The sequence below is a fragment of the Raphanus sativus genome, chromosome 6 (genome assembly GCF_000801105.2).
Source record: "Raphanus sativus cultivar WK10039 chromosome 6, ASM80110v3, whole genome shotgun sequence".
NCBI classification, from domain to species: domain Eukaryota; kingdom Viridiplantae; phylum Streptophyta; class Magnoliopsida; order Brassicales; family Brassicaceae; genus Raphanus; species Raphanus sativus.
Window position 1 is genome coordinate 52,802,839 of NC_079516.1, and position 16,795 is coordinate 52,819,633.

Consider the following 16,795-nt stretch of genomic DNA (forward strand, 5'->3'; position numbering starts at 1 on the left):
TATATGTTCTCTTTTCATTTTTTACAAATCAGAATGTATGGTCTCTTTTAGGAATCATCCAATGAAAGTAAAATGAGAGAAAATCATAAGAAAAAACAAGTGTATGTGTTTATATATAAACAATAAGACAGAGAGAAAAAAGCTAAAAAAAAAAGAAAAGAAGAAAGAAGCTTTTGTAACTGAAAGAGAGTTTTGCGAGAAGGTAACAGGGTAACTGAATCTTCTTTCTAATGGTACAAGATAACGAAGCAACATAGGCTGAAGAAAACCAAAAGCTTTTGACGTTGAGGCACACATATCCAAGTTTGTCTGTACGTAGTGACCAACGAATGAGATAATGGCGTTTTTTTTCTCTAGATCTCACTGGAGGTGGCACTCCTTACGAGAGAAGCTTGTGGGTTACCTCTCACAATCACGCCTTTCAAGCGCGAGAGAGGTTCAAGTACCCTGCTCAGCTTCTGTGCGAGAAAAAAAAACAAACAAGAGTCGTCAAAGAATGGCTATTTCCATTTGCAGAACACATGTTTTTACTAGATCATTTACCTCGCTACTGATGCTTGAATGCCACTTGAGCTGCAAAACCTGCCACCTCTCTTGCTGCCAGCGCTGACCGAGAACGACTAGCCCTGTGACAGCAGCTGCAAAGAACAAAGACCACATCGCATTTGCTTCTCTCGTGCGTATATACATGGAAACAGCTCTCCTTCTCCACCAAGCTTCGCAAGGAAGGTCGTGCCTTGCGTTTTTAGCATCCTTCTCATGTCCAAGTGTATCCTTTGCAGTATCAGAACGAAGATTCAAGTCCTCCTCGGCGTACTCGGCTGGCTCAGAATGATCATCATACATGGCTGATTCCATGTACTGTCTCGAAGAGCCAAGCGCAGGTTCACCATAGAGACTCTGTTCATCAGACAATCCCTGACATTCCGGCATCAAGTCTTCGCTATCCTTACTTCCTTCCTCTTGGAAAACAGGTTGATCATCAAGGGGTAAATCCTCATGCTGGCTAGGTGGGAATACAAAGTGGTCAGACATGAACAAATCACGTGAAGTTTCAGCTCCATAGTAAGCATGATCAGACTTCCTCTCATCTCTTCTTGACTCAACGTTATAAGGACCAGGAGAAGCAGCATAAGCTGATGAAGTAAGGGAGACAACTTCCCATTCATTCCCACGAGTAGGATGTTCCACCTCTTTGTCAGCCATCTTCTACCACAGAATCTCCAATGACCCTATAAACAAAAAAGGACTCTGCTTGAGTTACCTAGCCATAAAAAGAAAACAGAGTATAAATCACATCTTCAAATGCAAAAGGACCAAACTTTCATTGTATTAGCAACACTACTCATAACCTAAAATAGACAATCAAACCCAAAAAGCAACATCAAGGTCTCCAAACTGAAGAGGACTCTGCTTTCGGTTAACTAGCCACTTAAAAAAAAAACAGAGCATAAAAGTCACATCTTCAAATGCAAAAGGACCAAACTTTCATCATATTAGCAAACATTACTCATAACCAAAAACAACATCAAAGGGGGTCAGGTCAATTACACGAGCCACTCTGATCTGGATTGAAAGCAATCAATACTATAGGGGATATTCATATTCAGAAACAGAGGAAAACCAATTCCTTTCCTTTTTGAGTTCTATCAGATATGATTAGAATACAAAGGACAATCTCTTTCCACAGTTAGCTTAGTCGAATTCGAACTACGAAGCATATACGGACAAGAAGAAAGTTTTTTTTACAGAGGGAAGAATACCTTATGAAGAGACGATACGTATTGGATTGGATTGGATTGGATTGGATTGGATCGGATATTGGTGCTGAGAGATGCTTCTCCTTCTCTCTGGAGGAGACTTGAAGATCAGCAATTATTGGTACCGGCGACACCAGTTTTGAGGTTGGCTGAATAGACGGTTGGACCGGCTGCAGACGGTAAAATGAATAGGTACACGTCTAGCCCATGGCACATTTATTTCGGACCGAAAAACCGAACTGAACTTAACCTAAAAACAAAATTTGGTCCAGTTTTGATTCCTATCAGTTATATTAATTCATTCTATATCTTTTGAACAGAAAACCGAAACTAAATATGGAACCGAATATCCATAATATAGTCTATATTCTTATAAATATTATTAATTTGAAATAGTCAAATAATTTTAAAATTATTATTTATAATTTTAAATACCAATAAAAAGAATTATTGAAAATTTTCAATCGAAAATGTTATAATTATATAAATTATCTAAATTTTTCATTTCAAAATTCAAAAAATCTGATATTTGATCCAAAAAACTCATTTTAACCGATTAACCGATTAATTAGAATCAAATAAAATCCGAAACTTTTGATATAAACTGATTTCTAATTTTATTTTTCGAACCAAACCAAAAATTGAAAGAACTAAGGTTTAAACGAACTTTCTAAATATCGGAACGAATCATAAACTTTGTAACTGAATAACCGAATCGAAAATCGAATGTCCAAGGCTGAGCATGAAAACAATAATCACAAGTTTATCAAAAAACAAAACATATATAACGTTCTGACACGTGGCATACTATGATTGGGTTTCAGAGTATGAGTAAACCTTTGTCTCTTTAAACAAATGTGTGGCAGATGTTTGAAACCAGTGGAGGAGAAGGAGAATGGGAGATCTCTACGCTCTAGACTTCGACGGAGTTCTCTGCGATAGTTGTGGTGAAAGCTCTCTCTCTGCTGTTAAGGTCAAATCTTGAACTTGTCTCTCGATACTCTTTTAACTCTCTGATTGGTTTAAGAGAAAGTTTCTGTCCGATTCTGATTTTGAAGTTTGGAACTTTAGTTTCCTTTCAAGTGTTTGGGTTTACTGAACATTTTGTTGATTGTTCAATTGTTTATAAGGCTGCGAGAGCGAGGTGGCCTGGTCTGTTCCAAGGAGTTGACTCAGCTTTAGAGGAATGGATCGTTGATCAGATGCATATTGTAAACTTATCATCTTTCTTACTGTTTAGTCTCCAAAGCTCTGATTTTGAAAGAATGTGAAGCTTAACCAGGAGCTGGTGTGGTGCAGGTGAGACCTGTGGTGGAAACTGGCTATGAAAATCTTCTGCTTGTTCGTCTACTGTTGGAGACTAAGATGCCCTCTATTCGGAAATCTTCAGTGAGTGTGAATGCTTCACTTGATTTAGTTTGTGTATTGTAGATGTAACAGTTTGGTTGCCATTTTGTTGTATCTAAGGTTGCAGAGGGATTGACTGTTGATGGGATATTGGAGAGCTGGGGAAAGATTAAGCCGGTTATCATGGAAGCTTGGGGTGAAGAAGATAAAGAAGCTTTGATCGATTTGTTTGGTAAAGTTAGAGATGATTGGATTAACAATGACTTGACTACTTGGATTGGTGCCAATAGGTATGTATGTATGTCTTTTAGGAACGAACACATAGCCAAAGTTCCATCTTTTGTTGCTAATTTAGCTCCATTGCTTTGATATATATGATAGTCTGGCTATATTTGCAGATTCTATCCAGGAGTATCAGATGCATTGAAGTTTGCCAGCTCAAAGATTTACATTGTTACCACGAAACAGGTGCTGTAATGATTCAAAACTGTCTGGAATTTACATACTGTCTGTAGCTGAACTCTGTTAGCATGTGTGGTGTGGGGGAAATTGCAGGGCCGGTTTGCAGAAGCGTTACTACGTGAAATAGCAGGTGTGATCATACCACCAGAAAGGATCTATGGTCTGGGTACAGGGTCAGTATCAGTATCACTAAGAACGTTGATCTTCTTTTTTTTTTCTCTCCAGATTTACCGCCTAAGCTAGCTTTTTTTTTTCATTCTGTTTGATGTCTGATCAGGCCAAAGGTGGAAGTGCTAAAGCTACTTCAGAACAAACCAGAACACCAGGGCTTGAAGCTGCAGTAAGTGAAGTCTAATTCACACTAATTCTTCTCGCTGCATGACTTGTAAAATGGTGACCATTAGTTTACACTCCGCATGTGACAGTTTCGTGGAAGACAGACTTGCGACGCTGAAGAATGTCATCAAAGAGCCTGAACTAGACAAATGGAATCTATACCTAAGTACTTCTCTTCTTCTTATATAATCATTCTCTCGTTTTTCTTGCTGATTATTCTGACTAGTCTTATCTAATAAAACAGGTAACTGGGGCTACAACACGGAGAAAGAAAGAGCAGAGGCAGAGAGCATCCTAAGAATTCAGGTTATCGAGCTTTCCACGTTTAGCAATAAGCTTAAATGAGGGGCATACTCATCAGAAAGAAAAAAAGAAAAGAAAACAAGCTTCCCTTTTCATTGTATTCTACAAGCCAAACATTGTAGCTAAGATTCAGCTAAAAGAGATAAAACTTTTCAATCTCATAAGTCATAACTCATCCTTGTTAACATCATCCTTGCTCTGGTTAGCTTTAAGTTTGTCAACGACATCATCAAGTGGAGGATCACCAGGTCTTCGAAACTCTTGTTTCCCTATCTTAACCTCATAAGCCTCTTCTTGGCTCAGCACAAACTCCCTTAGCTACAAAATAGAAATAATTGTTAGTTATCATAGATCTCTGACTAATCCGGTACTATCTTATTACCTCAGTTACTTCCTTGCCGTTTTGCAAATTGAACATCAACGTGCTCCGATCCACGGCCATGAATCTCACTCCTAACCCACCTGTTCTCAGAACCTTGGTCCATTTCATAGCAATCTCCACCACCATATCCTGTTTTGATTGAAAAAATCAAACCGCATGATTGAAGCAACTTGATCTAAACCGGTTCGTCGTTTTTTTTGTTTTTTGTTTTACCTTTGTACGGTTAACGCCTAACCGGAGCTTGACGAAACCGACGACGGGTGCGAAAGTGCGTTTAGCCATCTCCTCTTGGATCTGATCGAATCCCATGTTGGAGAAATCGGGAGGAGGATCGAACTCCGGCATGGCTGCTTTGTTCCCCCAATGCTTCCATGATTCGTCTTCTTCGTTGTCTTCCACGTCGTCTAGATCGTCGGTGATCTCGATCCGTCGCTTCCCTGCTTCGACGGATTCGTGGAAGTTCGAGATCAGGAGAAAGACGATGATGCAGCAAAGTAGAGAGGAAGGCGAGATCTTCTCCATGGTGGTTGTGTGAATCTGTGATCACTTTTAGTTAGAGATCAGAGGAGAGAGAGAGGAGGAAGTGAGACGGCAACGGCATTTCTAAATCAGTTAATTAACGAAATAAACTGAAATAAAACTTCTCTCCGTTTTCTTCTTCTATATAAGAAATGCGTGCCGTGTGATGTACCTAAATATGACAAGCATGCAAAAGCCCTAGTAACTAGTTAACAACAACTTTGTATTGGTTATTTTTGCTCGTACTAAGACCCTCGAATCTAATGTTTATAGAGTTTTTATTTTGTTTATTGAGATGTTAGTTACTAGTTTAAATAGTTTGGATTTACAAATCTTAATCGTACCCTATACATAAAAATAAAATTTGAAACGTGAATACACTCTCTCTTACTTATTTAAATAAAAAAAGTTTTGAGTAAAACTAATGAAAATGATGATTTTTCCAAAACAAATCAACCAAACAAACATTGGTGGGGCTGGTGATTTAGTTGGTTGGACTTTTTGCAGGATTCAAATTGTTGGGCTCAACTGTTTCGACCGACTTTGGTGCGCATGAAAGTTTAACCATCAGGGTGTGACCTTTCTTTTGTGGGGTTCATTTAAAGTCGACCCGCTAGTAAATTGACCCAAGTTCTATGTTTTTGTTTTGGGTCAACCAATATTTGGTGTCAAATAAGCCACCCGATGAGTTTATGTAGTATAAGTTTTAGTTTTTGAAGTGAAATGTTATAATCATGAAAATGAGGCATAAACTCATTTCATACTTTCCCTTGGAAACAAAAGAAAAAGAAAATAGCAATGAAATTTTGCCTCTGTTGTATTCACCAATATAATCCGAAAATTTTACTGTACTTGTATTTGGGAGAAACCTCTTCTCTGATTCATCAGTCGTTTAAAACCAAAAGAAAGAATACTCAGGTAGAATCATCAAAAAGAGTGAGAGTGATGGAAGTATTTACCTCAATACTAAAACCCTTTCTCCTCCCAGAGTTTTGTAAGCAGTTTCAGTGGCAATATAGGAGATGGAAAGAAAAGAAAAATTGGACGCTCCAGCTTAAGAACCCAACAGGGTGACCCATTCATCAAGGCTACTACTACCTCTCTCTATCGACGCCTTTTTTTCTTAGGTGTAAGCAGGACGGGTTTCTGAGATGTGTTTGCTTCCAGGGTTGGATCCTCACTCGCTGTTGCAAGCCTGTATTGTGTATCAGTATCACTGTCTATCTCATCAGGAGTCATTCTACTCTGATTTGCTCTAAACTGCAAAAGCGTCACGTTGTAGAAGTAGCTCACAATCTTTCCTCTGCTCTTCGAAGGAAGAGCAATCTTGAGCTCCCCGAAGAAAGACGGGATAAGCGTAGGTGGAGAAGGCATCAAAGACACGACCTTCTTCAGCTCTAAGTCTGTCCAGTACTGCAGATTACCTTCACCCATTGTATCAAAACACCACATGTAGAAAGCTGAGCCAAGTTCGAGTTTCAGTTTCTCCTGTTTTATCTTGATATGAAATCTGACACATTCAACAGAGCCTGGATTTTGGCAGCCACAAGGATCTTGTCTTCCTTTTCCAATAGGGTCTCTTTCGATAAGAAGATTATTGTTGTTTTGTTCTTTGTTAAGTGGCCACATCAGAGTGCCCAGCCACTTTGAATCGCTCTCAGTGGTGATGCCGGTCCACTCAGGTACTTCAGCTTGAAACTCTGAGCCAACTAGAGCCCATGACTCGTCATACTCCTCATCTGAACCCTCTGAACCCGAGCCATCCTCAGAAGATATCTTGCCTTTCCCAGCTTTCCTCTCGTTAAACCGACTCTCATCCAAACTGAGTCTCTCTCTTAGATTGTAACTAGGCCCAGCACTATCCTGATACAGTGACGGATGCATCTTCTGGATTTTCTGAAACACACAAGCAAACAAATGATCAAGACTTTGGAATGGCACAATGAAAGAATGAAATCTTCACAATTAAACTCAATAGTGAATTTAAACTATACACACCCACCCACCTGCCAAATCTTCTGACAAGACGGATCAGTGTTTGTTCTCGAAGCCCTAAACAGAAGAAGCTGTCTCCACGGCTCTTCACTTGCATAAGAATCCCACTTTGATCTATCCGGCAAAGAACCAACAGACATGTCACACGGATCCTTAGCAGCCTCCCTTAACCATCTCAAAGTCTCCAAAGAACACTCCCGTTTCCTCTTCCCAGGCGAAGAACAATCCTTATTATTACTACCAGAAACAAGCATCACAACTTTCTCACTTGTCTTCACAGACTCATCATATCTTCTCTTAGTTTTCGAAATAAACCATTTGAACTCTGCTCCTACCTCCTCTGTACCATCATTACTCAACTCATACTTCCTCTTCACTCGAGACACGAAATCTCTAAGCCTACCAATCAGATCATCCGAGATCCCAGGCAACTCCACGCTAGTATCTCTGTTCAACCATCGAGCAAGTGCGGCGAGATACTTGACATAAATCAATTTCGCAGAGTCGCCAAACCCTAATCCACACTCGCGACCGACTTCGTCCCAAGCCGTCGCAGCATTATTATTCTCGGAAACGGCTTTTAAACCGCCTCTGTGACTCACGCCGACGAAGAGGCTGAACAGATCGACGGTCGCCGGAGGGAGAGGCGGCGGAGGACAATACTCGACGACGAATGATTCGAGTAAGCGTCGGAACGAGGAGACGAGTTCGTCGATCGAATCTGAGTGAGAGACGGCTTCGGGGGACTTGTTCAGGTCGAAACTCCTCGGAGTTTTGCAGAGATCGTCGCCGTCGCCGTCGTAGTCTTCGTCTCCTGCTACCATCGACCATCCAGCCATCGACGAAGACGGAGAGCAACGAACCCTACAACCATTTATAGATCCCATCAACAGTAACCAAAAATGGGTAAAGAAATTGAAACCCTAGGAAACTTCGTCGACGACGACGACGAGATCAACAATCGTTTGCTTACGATTACGACTCCATGGCGGAGTTAGGGCAATTTTTAAGCGGGAAATACAAAAAAAAAATTAAAAAGGTAAGGGCCATTTCGCGAAACCCCACTCCCCCCTTGACCCGCCATTTTCTCTCTGTCAAGGTTTGGGTTTCGGATGGATGGTGACCGAAGAAGAAGTTTAGGGTCACAAATCAAAGTTTTTCACAGATAGAGACCCTTATTCCTCAAAATTGAAAACTATTTTTTGTCCACCTAATTAGGGTTAATTATACTAAACGAATGTGAAGAAACGAAAATTGCAATAAAAATATTATTGATGATGATAAGAGGGAAAAATAATAATGGCGAAATTGACTAACCTTTTCTTTTGTCTCTGTGTAATTTCGCCTGTATTTTAGGAGGTATTAAGAAGTGTAGAGAAATGATTTGTTTTATTGAATGAAGCACGACGGTTATTTATGGGAGTCCCCTTGGAAACGAGAGAGACTCTTACCATTAAATATAAAGATATATATTATTATTAGCTGTCATATGACGTATTGACTCTGGTTAATTATTAACCCCATGGTTGAGTTAAACACTAACAAACTACAAAGAGGTTTGTTAGTGTTTTCAGGCTCTTCTAAAAATTCTCATTTGGGCCTTCAAAACATGAGTCAAACTTCAAAATGTTTTAATCAGTATAAATAAATTGAAAAGAGAAAAAAAAAAATAAAAAAAAATAAACTTCAAAATGTTGTAATTTAACAGATGTTTAATAAGTAAACGTCGGTTTTATAAAACAAAATAATCCTAATCTAAATCCAAAAATTTTAAAAAAAAATTTCAAATTTCAAATTTTATCTCTTTCTTTCTACTCTACATGAAAAATGGATCTGAAAAAGAGAGAAGATGAATTATAGCTACAAGGAAGAACTCTTCCATGTGATCTTTGTAGATGTTTTCTTTAGCTTTAATCTACAAAACAGAGAACAGAAGCTAATTTTTTAAATATATTTGAAACTCTTTCTTTATTGATATTTTTATTTACAGAAAATTCAATCAACCACTAACTCGAAAAAAAAAGTTATGAGATATCAGCTTCTTAATCATTAATCTTGTATTGTTCACCTCCAAACTTGGAATCACAAACCCATTAATATATGTCAACAAATCACAAAGATAAGATTAGAACAATATTATGCTTTTTCAATGGAGAATCACAAAACAGAGATTTAAAGAGATATACTAAAGATTTCAGAAAGATGAATTGAGAATGTTCAGGTGTAGATTAAGATTATTTGGTTTTGTCAAAATGACTTACTTTACTGAATAAACATCCGTTAAATTACAATTAAACAGTTGAATTAATTATGATCCGAAAAATAAGGTTATGATATATCGGCTTCTGAATCATTAACCTTGTATTGTTCAATCACCAAGCTTGGAATCACAAATCCATTAGTATATGTCAACAAATCACAAACATTAAAACAATATTATGCTTTCTCAATGGAAATCACAAAACGGAAATTTAAAGAGATGTATTAGGAATTTCAAGAAGATGAATTGAAAATATTCGGGTGTAGATTAAGACTATTTGGTTTTGTCAAAACGACGTAGTTTACTGACTAAACATCTGTTAAATTACAATTATCAGCTGAATTAATTACGATCTTAAAAACACTTGGTCAATAAATGTTTATAGTTTTTTCGTGTTTGATTAGGAATTCATGATTTAAATGGCATGTTTTAGAGTTCAAAATTTTCTTAGTTTATTTTTCAAAGTTTAGAATTAAAAAGTCAATTTTCTCTATTAAAATTTTGCACCTAACCATATTACTTATATTTTTATTTTAAATCACTAATTTTTTATAATATAAAATAATAATTTATAACTAATCGATTCGATCAATAACACACGATAGCAAATCAAATAATAAATTAAAATTTACAGTAATTACAATTATAAATATGAATAACATACAAATTAAATTAAATATGTGCTTTTTGTTTAGAATTTTGGATTAAACTGTATATGCTTAATGTTATTTAAATAGAAAAATATGACCATTTTAAATTACACATTAGTAATCATTTTGGTAAAACACCATTTTTAAATACTAAAACTAAAAATTTAAAATTTTATTTTACCATTTAATACAAAAACTACAAACCAGAACAATTAAAGATAATAAACTGAAAGTTTTTTATATGCTAAATTCTACAAATCAACTGACAAGTAAAAAAATATTGTAATTCAAATGAAAATCAAAGTAAACAATGTAATAATTTTCAGTGCCAAAAAAAAAAAAAAAGAAAAAAAACAATGTAATAATTTCATTAATATTAAGGATAACAGAGATAGTAAGAATTAAGAGTGTTATTACTGTCCGTCAGACAAACTCATTACTTTTACTAGTGTGATTTACTCTGATTAGTCATTAATTATTCCTACCTTCCTTAAATAAACGAAAAACATGTAATGTTCTCTCTCAACAACTCAGCTCAGCTCAGCTTAAGCTTAAGCTTAAGCTCGATCAGAGATGCGTTTTACGTTTCGATCAACATCGATCCTGACCGTCCATTTCAAAAAGTATTCATCCTCCTCTGCATCGAAGCTATCTCCTAGACAAGATCACGGGCTCATGATCAAACGAGGGGATCACAGTTCTCTCTTCCTTCAAAACAAGCTCTTGCAAGCTTACACGAAACGCAGAGACTTCGATGATGCAGACAAGCTATTCGACGAAATGCCTGCTAGAAATATCGTTACCTGGAACATATTGATCCACGGGGTTATACACCGAAACGGGGACGCCGAGCAGAAAGCTCGTCTTGGTTTCTATTACACGAGACGGGTTCTTCTCAGTGGAGTGGGGTTGGATCATGTGTCATTCATTGGGTTGATACGGCTGTGTACTGATTCAGACCATGTAGAAGCTGGTATACAGTTACACGGGTTGATAATGAGACAAGGTCTTGATTCAGACTGTTATGTAAGTACTACTCTTGTCGATTTCTACGGGAAATGCGGTTACGTTGCTGAAGCGAGACGAGTTTTTGAGGCAGTTTCGGGTAAAGATTTAGTGCTGTGTAACGCTTTAGTCTCTTCTTATGTGCTTAACGGTATGGTTGATGAAGCTTTTGGTTTGCTTAAGGTGATGGGATCCTCCTCCCCAGGTGATAATTTCACTTTCTCGAGTCTTCTCAGTGTGTATAAGGTCGAACAAGGGAAGCAGATTCACGCCGTTGTCTTCAAACTGTCGTTTTTATTGGACGTTCCTGTGGCGACTGCATTGGTTGATATGTATGCTAAGAGTAACCATATGAGAGAGGCCCGAGAGTGTTTTGAATCGATGGCTGTGAGAAATGTGGTGTCTTGGAACGCGATGATTGTGGGTTATGGACATAATGGAGAAGGAAGAGAAGCTGTGAGACTTCTTGGGCAGATGAGAAGTGAGACTACTCTCCAACCAGATGAGCTTACCTTTGCGATTGTTTTAAGTTCTTGCGCGAAGCTCTCATCGGTTCAGGAGATTAAGCAAATGCACGCCGTTGTTACTAAACAAGGCTATGCATGTTTCCAGTCTGTGGCTAATTCTCTGGTAACTGCTTACTCCAAGACTGGGAGTTTATCTGAAGCACTTGTTTGTTTTCACTCGATCAGAGTACCTGATCTTGTTTCATGGACTTCAGTAATCGGAGCTTTAGCTTTTCACGGATTAGCGGAAGAGAGCTTGAGGATGTTTGAAAGTATGCTGCAGAAACTTCCCCCAGACAAGATCACTTTCTTAGAGGTTCTGTCTGCTTGTAGCCATGGAGGATTAGTTCAAGAAGGGCTTCATTGCTTCAAATTAATGACTGAGGTTTACAAGATAGAGCCAGAGGAAAAACACTACACATGTCTGATCGATCTTCTTGGCCGAGCTGGTTTCATCGACGAGGCCATAAATGTTTTAAGGTCAATGCCTATGGAACCACGCACAGATGCTTTGGCAGCTTTCACAGGAGCATGTAACATCCACGAGATGAGAGATTCTATGAAATGGGGTGCAAAGAAGCTTCTTGAAATGGAACCCAGCAAACCTGTAAACTACTCTCTCTTGTCAAATGCTTACGTCTCTGAAGGCCATTGGAACCAAGCGGCTATAGTGCGTGAAACAGAGAGGGGATATTGCAATAATCCCAAATCTCCAGGTTGCAGTTGGCTTGGGGACTAATGACCATGACTAATGAACACAACGATATAATAAAAATCTCATGGGAGTAAAAGATTGTTTAAGAATGCCAAAGCCTCTCAGCCATGATTACAGACACAAGGGTTGGCAGTGAGGTCCAAATGCCATATCAGAAGAATCTAAGTGAGAAAAAAACCTGAATATTTACCCATCACCATGTCTCTGTTCTGTTCTGTTCTGTTCTGTTCTGTTCTAACACTTCTTTGGTTGATACTTCGTATATAGATATATAAGAATTTAGTAAAGAGACTCTTATCTTCATGCCTTTTTAGTTTCTTGGTAGCGAGTCTTGCCTTGTTAACTCGTAGTTGTCAGCTCCCTGAAGGGGTTGGTTCTCGGTATTTACAATTGTAATCTTCGAACAGAGGAAGAAGAAGGAAGATGTGTAGATTGTGAAATGCCAAATACTGCACATAATTTTCATAAATCGATATTCAGATAGTGATACCAAATATATATTACTCGTATTTGAATACTTCAAATACACACACCTGTGCCAAATCCAGTAGCTTGAACTGGTTTCCACTTTGAAACTTACGGCTGCCATGGTAAAGGCTACAAGACCAGCCGCCATAAACCCCCAATGAAACCGTTTCTTGAGTGTCTTGATTAAACTACTAAACCATTCTTTGACTGCCCTTGGCCTATGACAAAACATATGACAGAACTTGGATATGTTATGTTTTATTAGATTGTTATAACACAGGAAACATAATGGTTTCCTTCTGTTACCTGTCCAGCATGTTCATTGAAAATCCAGCTGATCCGCAATATGATCTATACTTTGTAATAAATTCTACCAAAAAACCAATGAGAAGACCAAGTGACCCGATTGCTAATACAATGATAACATTTGACGCCCTGCAAGCAAAGTGATAGTGGAGCCAAGGTGACGGTTTAGAAGTAAGTATTAAAGTGCTTATCATTATAACCACTCATTTCATATCTAACATACCTTGTTGCCTTGGTTAAGGCTAGTAAAGCCGTGAGAATGGCAACAATTGTGTGTATTGTTCTCTTGACTGCTTCATCAGCCGTGGATAAGTACACAAAGGTACCAATCACCGCCATGAAAGAGAGCCAAAAATCCATGAACTGAAGCAAAATTGTATTTAGCACATTTCACACAGAAGATGATGCAGATAACAACTACTTGTACCTGTAACACGTTGTAAGTTAACACACACCAGGTGCCTACATCACACGCATGATACAGAGCGCTCGAGATTCCGCTAGATGTGAAAAGAACCCACTCTGGATACTCCTGTGTAGCGTATGAATCAGCAGCTTTCCGATGGTTTAAAAAGGAACAAACCAAGACAAGTAAACTAAAAGTGTATACTAAGAAAATTACTCGCTGCCGAAGAGCCCAGTAAGCTGGCAAAAGAGCTGCTGCATTAGATGCAATGAGAGCAATAGACTGAATGATATGTCCTGCATCAGTTTATTTTTTTTAGCACATGAGTACATAGAAAAAAGTTGCCAAAGTTTCAAACATTAGTAGATTAAGATACCTTGGTAAGATACTATTTCAACGCCACAGTCAAAGCCTCCATGGGATCGGTCACAAGAGCAAAAGCTAAAACACAATACAAGAGGTTGAAATAACTGAAAACAATCAACTCACCATATGTTTACAAAACTTGTTAAGAGGAAACCTGTAAGATGTCAATCCACTAGCGTCAAAAGCATATCTGCAATTCCCATGAGAGGAACACCTTCTCGGACATCTTTCAAGAGAAAGAGATACAAGAGTAGGTGGACGTTTAGAGGCGGCTGTGGCAGCAGTAGACGACTCAGTGAGCTTCCTTAACCCGAGTGACCACGTTCCTTCTCGAGCATACAAAACGTAGAAATCAACTTTCTCTTGGCTAGAATTATACACCGAGAAGAACATGGAGCTGCTGGCGCTTGTCCGGTTCGCATAGTAATAATCCCGGTCTTCGACAGTAGGCAATCCACCAAACCTAAGATACACTTCATACTGTATAGTGGAGACTGACGTTAACCTGAAGTGGATATGCCCACCAGCACCTCCTTGAGGGATGTTCATGAGAAAATAAGTCCATGTGCTTGTGTCCAAGGGAAGTGAGGAAACGTTGCTGAAAATGGGTTCGAGAAGGAAGTCTGTGGTCGAGTCTGAAGGTGAAGCGTCGTTGACAGGTAAATAGTATGATTCAAAAGGTGTCAACCATCCTCTCCCCATAACTGCCTGTATAAAAACATACATTATTTCATAAGTACAGAGCTGAATCTTGATCTTGTGACATACTTAATAGCACTATTTTCAGAGAGCAAATCACCTGAAGCATGTAGATCTGTTGCCTACAGTTTGGTCCTGCTTTCCCCATTGGACACCCTAGTACTTTAACATTCATCGAAAAGCAGACCTTAGAGCTAGAATGTGTGCCCTGTACAAGACGATTCTCCCGTCCAGAGAGACTAGCAACGAGATACCAACGACCAACTTTCGGTTTGTTAATAACCAAAGGAGCTTTGTGGATATCACCGGCGTAATCGTGTAGAGTCTCCGAAGCAATAGCTCCAAAACGAGCGTAACACATGAGATAGCTTTCGTTGGAATCCACTTTCACACTGGAAGCCATTATAACCAACTGTTCAGCTATTCCATCTACATCTAACGCATACGTCTTTGTTTCGACACCGGTCAGACAAGAGTTAGGAGAGGAGTCGGAGCAGGAAACAACGCTTCCTGTCTGGTTATCGAACCGAGAACAGGAAAGAGGATAAATAGTCTGGTTGCAGGAAGGCCCCCACATGGTAGCGGTTTTACAACCTTCCACGGTAATGTTGGCACTAAATGAAAACGCCGAGGAGCGAACAATCTGTGAAAGTATGGCATCAGAGAAATGAACTCAGAAAGGAACAAGAGGACTAGAACTCAAAAACTATATAATGTAATACATACCATCTTCCCCTGAGTCCTAGTAACACCAATCCCGTTAAAAAGACCAACATACCAAGCTCCAGGAGATATCTGTAAGCAGCAGCAGCGAGCAACATCAAACATGTAAAAAATGTCCTAAACAAACAATTTTTATTTTGGTGTGGGGGGGGGGGGGGGGGGGGAGCTTTGACCTGTTCATTGGTCAATCTCAAGGAAATGTTCTTCTGCATAGGGTAACACTGTTCTGCAATCTCAATATCTTGAGCTCCTTCAAAAGATCCATTGAATAACCGCCCTAGCTCTACAAAAGAAAAAAACATTTCAAACTTTTTCAACTCCTAAAATAGTAAGATTCAGACAAGGGAGCATAATAACCACATGTATGTACACTAGTAAATCGTACCTAAACCTTTGAGAGCTTTGGTTGAAGCATCAGGCAGAGGAGGACTACCATCTCTGAAACATATAACAGGAAGAAGACTTTTCGAAATCTTCGAGATGCTCTTTGCAGTCTTACACACACACACAACACAACAAAACAACTCCAACATCAAAAAATCAAATTTGGATAGAAATCAATGATTTGAGAGCATAATTAGAGACTTACAACTTCAACATCAGATTCCATAGCAACATTCAACGAAGAGAACCATGGAGGCAACTCAACTGCACAGAATCAGAGCACGCACCCATATACATGATGAAGAAGTAAGATCACAAAACGAAATTAAACCAGTACAAGAAAATAAGATCATCAGATGAAAACAGACCTCTGATGTAACGAGTATCGTAGGGCCTGACTTGTGATTTTGGGTACCTGAAGCTCGACACCGTGAAAAAGCTTCCGCTATTGTCCTCATCAAACCCAGATGCTTCAAGAGAATCACAGATTGACACAGACCACGAGAAGAAGACGATGAGAGCTGTTAAACCCAGAATCGAAATCTTCGCCATTTCGATGAAAAGTTGAGATCTTTTGCTGATTAACACTGAGAGAGGGTTTAAGACTATTCTTTTAGTCTTGAGAGTAGAAGAAGCTTAAAGCGCATCGTTCGTTCCTCAGAGAATTTTTCGGACGAAAAATATTTTAATTATACAAATTCTGACACTTTACTTTTGTTTCTTTGCTTTTGGTCAGAATTAATCACGCGCCAGAGGGTTACCTTTGTATATTCACTCGCTAATCCAACGGTTGCCAAGTGATATAGAATTTTGATGCAATGGCGCGTTGATGACACAGTATAACAACATCGAGAGATAGGATGTTTTGTTTGCTTAATAAGGTTTCTTCGGTCATCAATAGTTTATTACGTTGTTGGTCAGGGGACAAGAGTCATACTAATAGGTAGACTAAACTAACATGCTAGTTTAATGATTTTAATTTTTTTCATCAGAAACTGATCAATCAGGCTCTAATGAGATCGCAGATTTTGATGAAATTACAAGGATTAATTAACAACTGTAAAATTTATTCACAAGACTCTTTTATCTTAGTCACTGTGTGATTTGGTGCTCTGTAATCATTATTATATGATCTGTCATCATAATTGAACAAGTTGATTTAAAAATCAAACTCTGCGGTAGCTTAGACATAGAGATAGATAA

General features: G+C 38.6%; 6 protein-coding genes across 10 annotated transcripts; 2 read left to right on the forward strand and 4 right to left on the reverse strand.

The window, feature by feature from the left end:
- Window positions 1-62: 62 nt before the first annotated feature.
- LOC108808998 (ATG8-interacting protein 1) lies at window positions 63-1,984 on the reverse strand. 2 transcript variants are annotated; one of them, XM_018581116.2, is made up of 3 exons: window positions 1,764-1,984; window positions 544-1,264; window positions 63-458 (listed from the first exon to the last, which is right to left on the reverse strand). In XM_018581116.2, exons 2-3 carry the CDS (start codon window positions 1,204-1,206, stop codon window positions 354-356), a joined length of 768 nt encoding a protein of 255 aa, XP_018436618.2. In that variant the 5' UTR covers window positions 1,207-1,264; window positions 1,764-1,984; the 3' UTR covers window positions 63-353. The 2 variants fall into 2 exon arrangements, with proteins under 2 accessions (XP_018436618.2, XP_056844845.1); XM_056988865.1 differs by having other exon boundaries at window positions 544-1,232; window positions 1,764-1,983.
- Window positions 1,985-2,573: 589 nt separating this feature from the next.
- LOC108808997 (uncharacterized) lies at window positions 2,574-4,372 on the forward strand. The gene is made up of 9 exons (XM_018581115.2): window positions 2,574-2,733; window positions 2,891-2,971; window positions 3,060-3,149; window positions 3,228-3,397; window positions 3,506-3,575; window positions 3,663-3,742; window positions 3,847-3,909; window positions 3,995-4,071; window positions 4,150-4,372. Exons 1-9 carry the CDS (start codon window positions 2,656-2,658, stop codon window positions 4,248-4,250), a joined length of 810 nt encoding a protein of 269 aa, XP_018436617.2. The 5' UTR covers window positions 2,574-2,655; the 3' UTR covers window positions 4,251-4,372.
- Window positions 4,176-6,209, reverse strand: LOC108808999 (uncharacterized). 2 transcript variants are annotated; one of them, XM_018581117.2, is made up of 4 exons: window positions 6,069-6,209; window positions 4,804-5,127; window positions 4,591-4,719; window positions 4,176-4,526 (listed from the first exon to the last, which is right to left on the reverse strand). In XM_018581117.2, the coding sequence occupies exons 2-4, from the start codon at window positions 5,110-5,112 to the stop codon at window positions 4,374-4,376; spliced, it is 591 nt and encodes a 196-aa protein (XP_018436619.2). In that variant the 5' UTR covers window positions 5,113-5,127; window positions 6,069-6,209; the 3' UTR covers window positions 4,176-4,373. The 2 variants fall into 2 exon arrangements, with proteins under 2 accessions (XP_018436619.2, XP_056844846.1); XM_056988866.1 differs by lacking the exon at window positions 6,069-6,209 and having other exon boundaries at window positions 4,804-5,285.
- Window positions 5,903-8,548, reverse strand: LOC108808992 (AT-rich interactive domain-containing protein 1). Of its 3 annotated transcripts, none has more exons than XM_018581109.2 (3): window positions 8,422-8,548; window positions 7,116-7,968; window positions 5,903-7,005 (listed from the first exon to the last, which is right to left on the reverse strand). In XM_018581109.2, exons 2-3 carry the CDS (start codon window positions 7,941-7,943, stop codon window positions 6,214-6,216), a joined length of 1,620 nt encoding a protein of 539 aa, XP_018436611.2. In that variant the 5' UTR covers window positions 7,944-7,968; window positions 8,422-8,548; the 3' UTR covers window positions 5,903-6,213. The 3 variants fall into 3 exon arrangements, with proteins under 3 accessions (XP_018436611.2, XP_056844844.1, XP_018436610.2); XM_056988864.1 differs by lacking the exon at window positions 8,422-8,548 and adding an exon at window positions 8,078-8,276; XM_018581108.2 differs by lacking the exon at window positions 8,422-8,548 and having other exon boundaries at window positions 7,116-8,275.
- A 1,981-nt stretch (window positions 8,549-10,529) lies between these two features.
- LOC108813474 (pentatricopeptide repeat-containing protein At2g46050, mitochondrial) lies at window positions 10,530-12,264 on the forward strand. Its single transcript, XM_018586043.2, has one exon. It carries the CDS (start codon window positions 10,588-10,590, stop codon window positions 12,262-12,264), a length of 1,677 nt encoding a protein of 558 aa, XP_018441545.1. The 5' UTR covers window positions 10,530-10,587.
- A 27-nt stretch (window positions 12,265-12,291) lies between these two features.
- On the reverse strand, window positions 12,292-16,276 carry LOC108813473 (uncharacterized). The gene is made up of 14 exons (XM_018586042.2): window positions 15,961-16,276; window positions 15,798-15,856; window positions 15,594-15,702; window positions 15,382-15,491; window positions 15,212-15,280; window positions 14,586-15,128; window positions 13,941-14,494; window positions 13,797-13,861; window positions 13,637-13,716; window positions 13,442-13,546; window positions 13,238-13,377; window positions 13,015-13,143; window positions 12,774-12,926; window positions 12,292-12,689 (listed from the first exon to the last, which is right to left on the reverse strand). The coding sequence occupies exons 1-14, from the start codon at window positions 16,142-16,144 to the stop codon at window positions 12,551-12,553; spliced, it is 2,439 nt and encodes an 812-aa protein (XP_018441544.2). The 5' UTR covers window positions 16,145-16,276; the 3' UTR covers window positions 12,292-12,550.
- Between the last annotated feature and the right edge of the window lie 519 nt (window positions 16,277-16,795).

Bases quoted from the DNA above. Each gene is read 5' to 3' on its own strand.
- LOC108808998 (XM_018581116.2), bottom strand. From the start codon at position 1,206: ATGGCTGACAAAGAGGTGGAACATCCTACTCGTGGGAATGAATGGGAA. The intron at 459-543 runs GTAAATGATCTA...TTTCTCGCACAG, and splicing joins ATTCAAGCATCAGTAGCGAG to AAGCTGAGCAGGGTACTTGA.
- LOC108808997 (XM_018581115.2), top strand. From the start codon at position 2,656: ATGGGAGATCTCTACGCTCTAGACTTCGACGGAGTTCTCTGCGATAGT. The intron at 2,734-2,890 runs GTCAAATCTTGA...ATTGTTTATAAG, and splicing joins GCTCTCTCTCTGCTGTTAAG to GCTGCGAGAGCGAGGTGGCC. The intron at 3,910-3,994 runs GTAAGTGAAGTC...CGCATGTGACAG, and splicing joins CACCAGGGCTTGAAGCTGCA to TTTCGTGGAAGACAGACTTG.
- LOC108808999 (XM_018581117.2), bottom strand. From the start codon at position 5,112: ATGGAGAAGATCTCGCCTTCCTCTCTACTTTGCTGCATCATCGTCTTT. The intron at 4,720-4,803 runs GTAAAACAAAAA...CAATCAAAACAG, and splicing joins TAGGCGTTAACCGTACAAAG to GATATGGTGGTGGAGATTGC. The intron at 4,527-4,590 runs GTAATAAGATAG...TCTATTTTGTAG, and splicing joins ACGGCAAGGAAGTAACTGAG to CTAAGGGAGTTTGTGCTGAG.
- LOC108808992 (XM_018581108.2), bottom strand. From the start codon at position 7,991: ATGGGATCTATAAATGGTTGTAGGGTTCGTTGCTCTCCGTCTTCGTCG. The intron at 7,006-7,115 runs GTGGGTGGGTGT...TGTGTGTTTCAG, and splicing joins CTTGTCAGAAGATTTGGCAG to AAAATCCAGAAGATGCATCC.
- LOC108813474 (XM_018586043.2), top strand. From the start codon at position 10,588: ATGCGTTTTACGTTTCGATCAACATCGATCCTGACCGTCCATTTCAAA.
- LOC108813473 (XM_018586042.2), bottom strand. From the start codon at position 16,144: ATGGCGAAGATTTCGATTCTGGGTTTAACAGCTCTCATCGTCTTCTTC. The intron at 13,717-13,796 runs GTATCTTAATCT...AAACTGATGCAG, and splicing joins TGAAATAGTATCTTACCAAG to GACATATCATTCAGTCTATT. The intron at 12,927-13,014 runs GTAACAGAAGGA...GTTTTGTCATAG, and splicing joins TCAATGAACATGCTGGACAG to GCCAAGGGCAGTCAAAGAAT.